This window comes from Macaca thibetana, chromosome X, assembly GCF_024542745.1.
Source record: "Macaca thibetana thibetana isolate TM-01 chromosome X, ASM2454274v1, whole genome shotgun sequence".
Classification (NCBI taxonomy): domain Eukaryota; kingdom Metazoa; phylum Chordata; class Mammalia; order Primates; family Cercopithecidae; genus Macaca; species Macaca thibetana.
In genome coordinates, this window is record NC_065598.1 from 46,833,554 (window position 1) to 46,839,705 (window position 6,152).

General features: G+C 50.7%; 2 protein-coding genes across 6 annotated transcripts in view; one reads left to right on the plus strand and one right to left on the minus strand.

The window, feature by feature from the left end:
- RBM10 (RNA binding motif protein 10) overlaps positions 1–1,819 on the plus strand; it is a 40,554-nt gene extending 38,735 nt beyond the window's left edge. For all 4 annotated transcript variants that reach the window (XM_050775573.1, XM_050775574.1, XM_050775575.1 and 1 more), the window contains 7 exons: positions 63–212; positions 310–375; positions 450–638; positions 726–800; positions 1,077–1,183; positions 1,264–1,393; positions 1,480–1,819. In XM_050775573.1, the coding sequence (XP_050631530.1) occupies positions 63–212; positions 310–375; positions 450–638; positions 726–800; positions 1,077–1,183; positions 1,264–1,393; positions 1,480–1,605 (843 nt within the window). In that variant the 3' untranslated portion in view covers positions 1,606–1,819. The remainder of the gene's footprint in view (positions 1–62; positions 213–309; positions 376–449; positions 639–725; positions 801–1,076; positions 1,184–1,263; positions 1,394–1,479) is intronic.
- NDUFB11 (NADH:ubiquinone oxidoreductase subunit B11) overlaps positions 1–6,152 on the minus strand; it is a 477,292-nt gene that overhangs the window by 41,225 nt on the left and 429,915 nt on the right. The gene's annotated exons all lie outside the window — the stretch shown is intronic.

Genomic DNA, 6,152 nt, shown 5'->3' on the forward strand with positions numbered 1-6,152 from the left:
GATAGTTGGTAGCCCCAGGGGCATAAGCGTTCTGGGAACCTCACCTCCACTCTCACCCCCAGATTGCCAAGGACATGGAACGCTGGGCCCGCAGTCTCAACAAACAAAAAGAAAACTTCAAAAATAGTTTCCAGCCTATCAGCTCCCTGCGAGATGACGAGAGGCGGGAGTCGGCCACTGCAGATGCTGGCTATGCCATCCTCGAGAAGAAGGTGTGTTGGGGCCACCCCCTTGCACCCTGCCCCACAATCTTGTCCTTCCTTTGGGCCCTCTGCGGAGTCCCTGAATTTCTGTGTCCCTCCACCCCAGGGAGCACTAGCCGAGAGACAGCACACCAGCATGGATCTCCCGAAATTGGCCAGTGACGACCGCCCAGTGAGTGCCTAAGGCAGAGAGGGGCGGGGGCTCTGATCTGGCCAGGCCTGACCACCCACTCTCACCCTCTATAGAGCCCTCCGAGAGGGCTGGTGGCAGCCTACAGCGGGGAGAGTGACAGTGAGGAGGAGCAGGAGCGTGGGGGCCCCGAGCGGGAGGAGAAGCTCACCGACTGGCAGAAGCTGGCCTGTCTGCTCTGCCGACGCCAGTTCCCCAGCAAAGAGGCGCTCATCCGGCACCAGCAGCTCTCAGGGCTCCACAAGGTAACTGAGTGGATGATTGGCAGGGCATGCTGGGGCTTGGCCCACTGAGGCTCAACCTCTTCATTTCTTATCCTGTCCCCCTTACAGCAAAACCTTGAGATTCACCGGCGAGCCCACTTGTCGGAAAACGAGCTAGAAGCACTAGAGAAGAATGACATGGAGGTGAGGTGTGACCTGCCCCTGGGCTCCCTCCCCTCTGTCCCTTCCAAGTCCCCATCACCTCAGGCAGCTGGAGTTCAGTTTCTCACGTGGTAACCCCATGAGCCTTCTTCCCCATTCTCCTACCTCGGCTGCTTGTGCCCGTGATGGCCTGACCCTCAGGACCTGAGCCTCATTAGCCAGATGGCACACCCTGTGGGACCCCACTCCCCATGCCTGTGTTGCCTGAGAAAAGAGACTAGCTCCCCAACATTCACACACACACACACAAACTTTCAGCAAATGAAGTACCGGGACCGTGCAGCTGAACGCAGAGAGAAGTATGGCATCCCCGAGCCGCCAGAGCCCAAGAGGAGGAAGTACGGCGGCATATCCACAGCCTCCGTGTGAGTGGCTGGACCAGGTGAGGGGGTCTGGGGCCTGGGGCTGGCAGGCCAACCACTCATGCTGTGCACCGCCCCTGCAGAGACTTCGAGCAGCCTACTCGGGACGGGCTGGGCAGTGACAACATTGGCAGTCGCATGCTCCAGGCCATGGGCTGGAAAGAGGGCAGCGGCCTGGGCCGCAAGAAGCAGGGCATTGTAACGCCCATCGAGGTGAGTCTCAGGCAGTCCTGTCCCATCCCCCAGCACCCCTCACAGCATCCCTCACCAGCCTGACAGAGCCTGCCTCCCTCACACAGGCCCAAACACGGGTGCGGGGCTCCGGCCTGGGTGCACGGGGCAGCTCCTACGGGGTCACCTCAACCGAGTCCTACAAGGAGACACTGCACAAGACAATGGTGACCCGCTTCAACGAGGCCCAGTGAGCAGCTTCAAGAGCAACTTCTCCACATGTCGGGTGTCCATCCTGGGGCAGGGAAGGACAGAGTGTTGGATGGCTGGGACGGAGCCTTGCTCTTGTCGGCCAGCCCACTCCCCAGCCAGAGAGGGCTTGACCAAATCAAACTGAGGTGGTGACTTTTGTTGGAAAATTGGGCTGGCATCATGTCCTTTTTTGTAATAAAAGCTGAAAAGCCTGCACATTGGCCTCTCCTCTTTCTCGTGCTCTAGCCCAGTTGTGTAGTTTATAAAGACACGGGGACCCAAGCAGATGGACAGGGGCCCTTATATCAGGCCAAGGTGGATGGCAGTGGTGGCATTCACAGTGTCTGGAACATAGTGGCTACTAGAACATGGGGTTCTGACCTGTACCCCAACCCATGATATCCTGCTTGTGACCCCTCTCCCTTGTTGGGTCCAGCAGGTTATGCTGTACCAGGAAATCCAGTATCACCACGCATGAAGCCCCCCGATCAGAGCTAGGACTGGGAATCCCCATCCCCTGTCCTTGCTGCCCCCCAGCTGTACTTAGCCTTCAGTCCCAAGGCTAAACTGCAATTTGTGTCCCTAGATCTGGGGATAATGCCCTCAGGCATTTCCAAGTAGAAGACAGCAGGTACTCAGGCACCAGTTGGCCCAGAGCCCTCAACATGCTGATGACTTCAGAGTGGGGGAGGTGGAGCTTGGCCTGCAAATCCAAGGCCAGGTCCCAGGGATGCCCCTTGAGAACGATTCAGGCCTACCTTCTCTGTTGTTACCACAGCACCCCACCCCTCTAGTCACTGCAACGCATGATTCCCAAGTATGTGCTTGTGCTCTCAGCAGAGGTTCTGGGTACAGTGGACTGTGATGCTGGGGCTGCCCTCTTCCAGGCCTCAGAGGGCCACAGTGTGAAAGGGGGATGGTGCTAGAAGACCAGTTGGTGCAAAGCCCCTCCCCCATTTATTAATATACATTGTGACACCACCCTGCACCAGTCATGGGAGGTGGGGTTAGAAAGAAGGGACCCCTAGAGGTAGGATGGTGCTGATCTGGGGTGGCGGGTGTTGCCCGATGAAGGAAGGGGATGGGAGAACAAAGGGGTGAAGGAAACAGGAATAAAAAGAGGCCTCTTGGGCCTGGGCACAGTGAATTGCACCTGTAAGTAATCCCAGCACTTTTAGGAGGCTGAGGCACGCAGATCACTTGAGCTCAGGGGTTCAAGACCAGCCTGGACAACATAGCCAGACCCTGTCTCCAAAAAAAAAAAAAAAAAAAAAAAAAAAAGTCTGGGCACAGTGATTTCACGCCTGTAATTCCAGCATTTTGGGAGGCCGAGGCAGATGGATCACTTGAGCTCAGGAGTTTGAGACCAGCCTGGGCAATATGGTGAAACCCCGTCTACAAAAAAAATATACAAAAATATAGCCAGCTGTAGTGGTGCACACCTGTAATCCCAGCTACTCGGGAAGCTGTAGTGGGAAGATTGCTTGAGCCTGGGAGGTGGAGGTTGCAGCGAGCTGAGATCGCGCCCCTGCACCCCGGTTTGGGGGACAAGAGTGAAACCCTGTCTTGAAAAAAAGAGGCTGCCCTAGTCTCAGGATGGGTGTGTCTTAGCAGAGATGCCTCCACGTTCCCTTCCCTCTTCCCACCCCAGAGCACTGCTCCCAAAATCCCACAACAAGGAACCCTCATACCTCAACTGGCAGGAGTGCAAAATAGTACAGCCACTCTGGAAAACTGGCTGCTTCCTATAAAGTTAAAGTATGCTTAACCTATGGCCCAGCAATTCTACTCTTAGATATTTAGCCCAAATACATGAAAACATGTCAACAAAAGACTTGCATACGTATATTTGTAGCAGCTGTATTCCTAATAGCCAAAAACTGGGAACAACCCAAATGTCCAACTAGAGAAGAATGGATACAGTGTGGTATATTCAAAGGATAGACTACAGCTCAGCAATCAAAAGGAACAAAATGCTGATACAGATATCAAAGGATGAGCCTCACATGGTGAGATTGTTCATATGGTGAAAGAAGCCAGACACACAAAAAGCACATAATGTTTCATTCCATTTTTATGAAATTCTAAGTCAGGCAGAACAATTTTATGGTGATAGTAGAAGAGGGTTGGGGTGGGGAGGGCGTCACTGGAAAGGGTTACAAGGTAGCTTTCTGGAATCATGAAAAGTTTGTGTGTCTTGATTGCAGTGCTGGTCACATGGGTGTATACCTATTTAAAAGTCCAACAAGCTGTATAACTAAAATCTGAGTGTTTTATCGTATGTAAACTATACAAGAAGTTGGAAAAAGACCACCACAGCAAACCTCAATAAGAAGGAAATAATGAACAGAAATTGATGATACAGAGAACAAAAAATGTCAGATTAATAGAAACCAAAAGCAGAATCTGAAAACAAAAATTAAGAGGAAACACTTGTGGCAAGACTGGTCAATTGAAGAAGATAGAAGATGCAAATGCAACAGAGGTTTTAAAAATAAAGAATGTATCTGAAAATCTAGATGAAATGAATATATTCCTAGAGAAATACCAAATGCCAAAACTGGAGAAACTGATTACTCAAATGGAGCAAGTAGTAATATAGAAATTGAAATGGTAGTGAAGATCTTCCCTTTCCCCACCAAAAAAAAAAAAAAAGGGCCCAGATGATGTGTTTCTTTCTTTCTTTCTTTCTTTCTTTCTTTCTTTCTTTCTTTCTTTCTTTCTTTTTTTTCTTTCTTTCTTTCTCTTTCTTTCTTTCTTTTTCTTTCTTTCTTTCTTTCTTTCTTTCTGTCTCTCTCTCTCTCTCTCTTTCTTTCTTTCTTTCTTTCTTTCTTTTCTTTTTTTTTTTTGCATGGAGTCTCCCTCTGTCACCCAGGCTGGAGTGCAGTGGCGCGATCTCAGCTTACTGCAACCTCCACCTTCTGGGTTCAAGCAATTCTGCCTCAGTCTCCTGAGTAGCTGGGACTACAGGTGTGCACCACCACACCCAGTGAATTTTTTGTATTCTTAGTAGAGATGGGGTTTCACTATGTTGGCCAGCTGGTCTTGAACTCCTGACCTCAGGTGATCCACCCGCCTTAGCCTCCCAAAGTGTTGGGATTACAGGCGTGAGCCACCTTGCCTGGCCCAGATGGTTTTTCTAAATGCATTCTACCAAACTCCCAAGGATTCCTTTAAGTTAATTCCTTTCTTATTAAAGTTTTTCTAGATATTAGAAAAAAGAAAAGATGTCTATTTTAAGAAGCTAGTGTTAGGCTGCGCGCGGTGGCCCACGCCTGTAATCTCAGCACTTTGGGAGGCTGAGGCAGGTGGATCAACTGAGGTCAGGAGTTAGAGACCAACCTGGCCAACATGGTGAAACCCCATCTCCACTAAAAATACACAAAATTAGCTGGGCGTGGTGGTGGGCATCTGTAATTCCAGCTACTCAGGAGGCTGAGGCAGGAGAATTGCTTGGAAGCAGTGGAAGTTGCAGTGAGCTGAGATCGTGCCACTGCACTCTAGCCTGGGCGACAGAGTGAGACTCTGTCTCAAAAAAAAAAAAAAAAAAAAAAAAAAAAAGCCATATCCTCGGTGAAGCTGCGAAGGAAGAGGCACTCTCATACATTGCTGGAGGCAATGCAAAATAGTACAACCCTCTCTTCCACCCTCCCGCTCCCTCTCCTTTGTCTATTTTCCTGGTGGTGGTGGTGGTGCTGGTGGTGGTGTGTGTGGCAGGGGGTGGGGGGTGGGGGTGTCTCACTTTGTTGCCCAGGCTGGTCTTGAACTCCTGGGCTCAAGCAATCATCCTGCCTCGGCCTGCCAAAGTGATGGGATTATAGGCGTGAGCTACCGCGCCCGGCCAAGACTCCATTTATTAAAAGGCTGAAGAATTTTGCCGGGTGCGGCGGCTCACGCCTGTGATCCCAGCACTTTGGGAGGCCGAGCAAGCCGTATCGCCTGAGCTCAGGAGTTCGAGTCCAATCTGGCCGACATGGCGAAATCCTGTCTCTACTATGGTAATATATGTAAACATGGAAAAGATAACAGTAAAATGTTCTGTGTTATAGGACCGTTGACCGAAATGTAATGCAGCACATGATTGTATAGACATAATTTATATTACTGTGTATAGTCACAGATATCTATTATAATACGGATTTGTATGTGAAACTATAATTTCACTTATTGTTATGTTTACGGTCTGTGTCTCTTGCTAGAATGTCAGGTCCATGAGCTCAAGGAAGAATTTCCAGCACCTGGCCCATGTCAAATGAACTATTTTGGCCACCTGAGTCTCGGTCTCCCCATCTGTAGGATGGGTGTGTCTTTCCATGTGGAGGCACCTACACATTCCGTTTCCTTTTCCCACCCTACAGAGCACGGCTCCGGCATTCCATAGCCCAGGCTTACATTTTCCCATATTCTGGACGCTGATGCCCACCACGTGCACCAGGCACTGGCCAGACAGGACTACCACCCCCAGCATGCCGCGCGCATTTGGGCCGTACCACAACCTGTAGGGGCATCTGGGTCTGAAACGGGCACCATCGACGCGGGAGCAGGGACC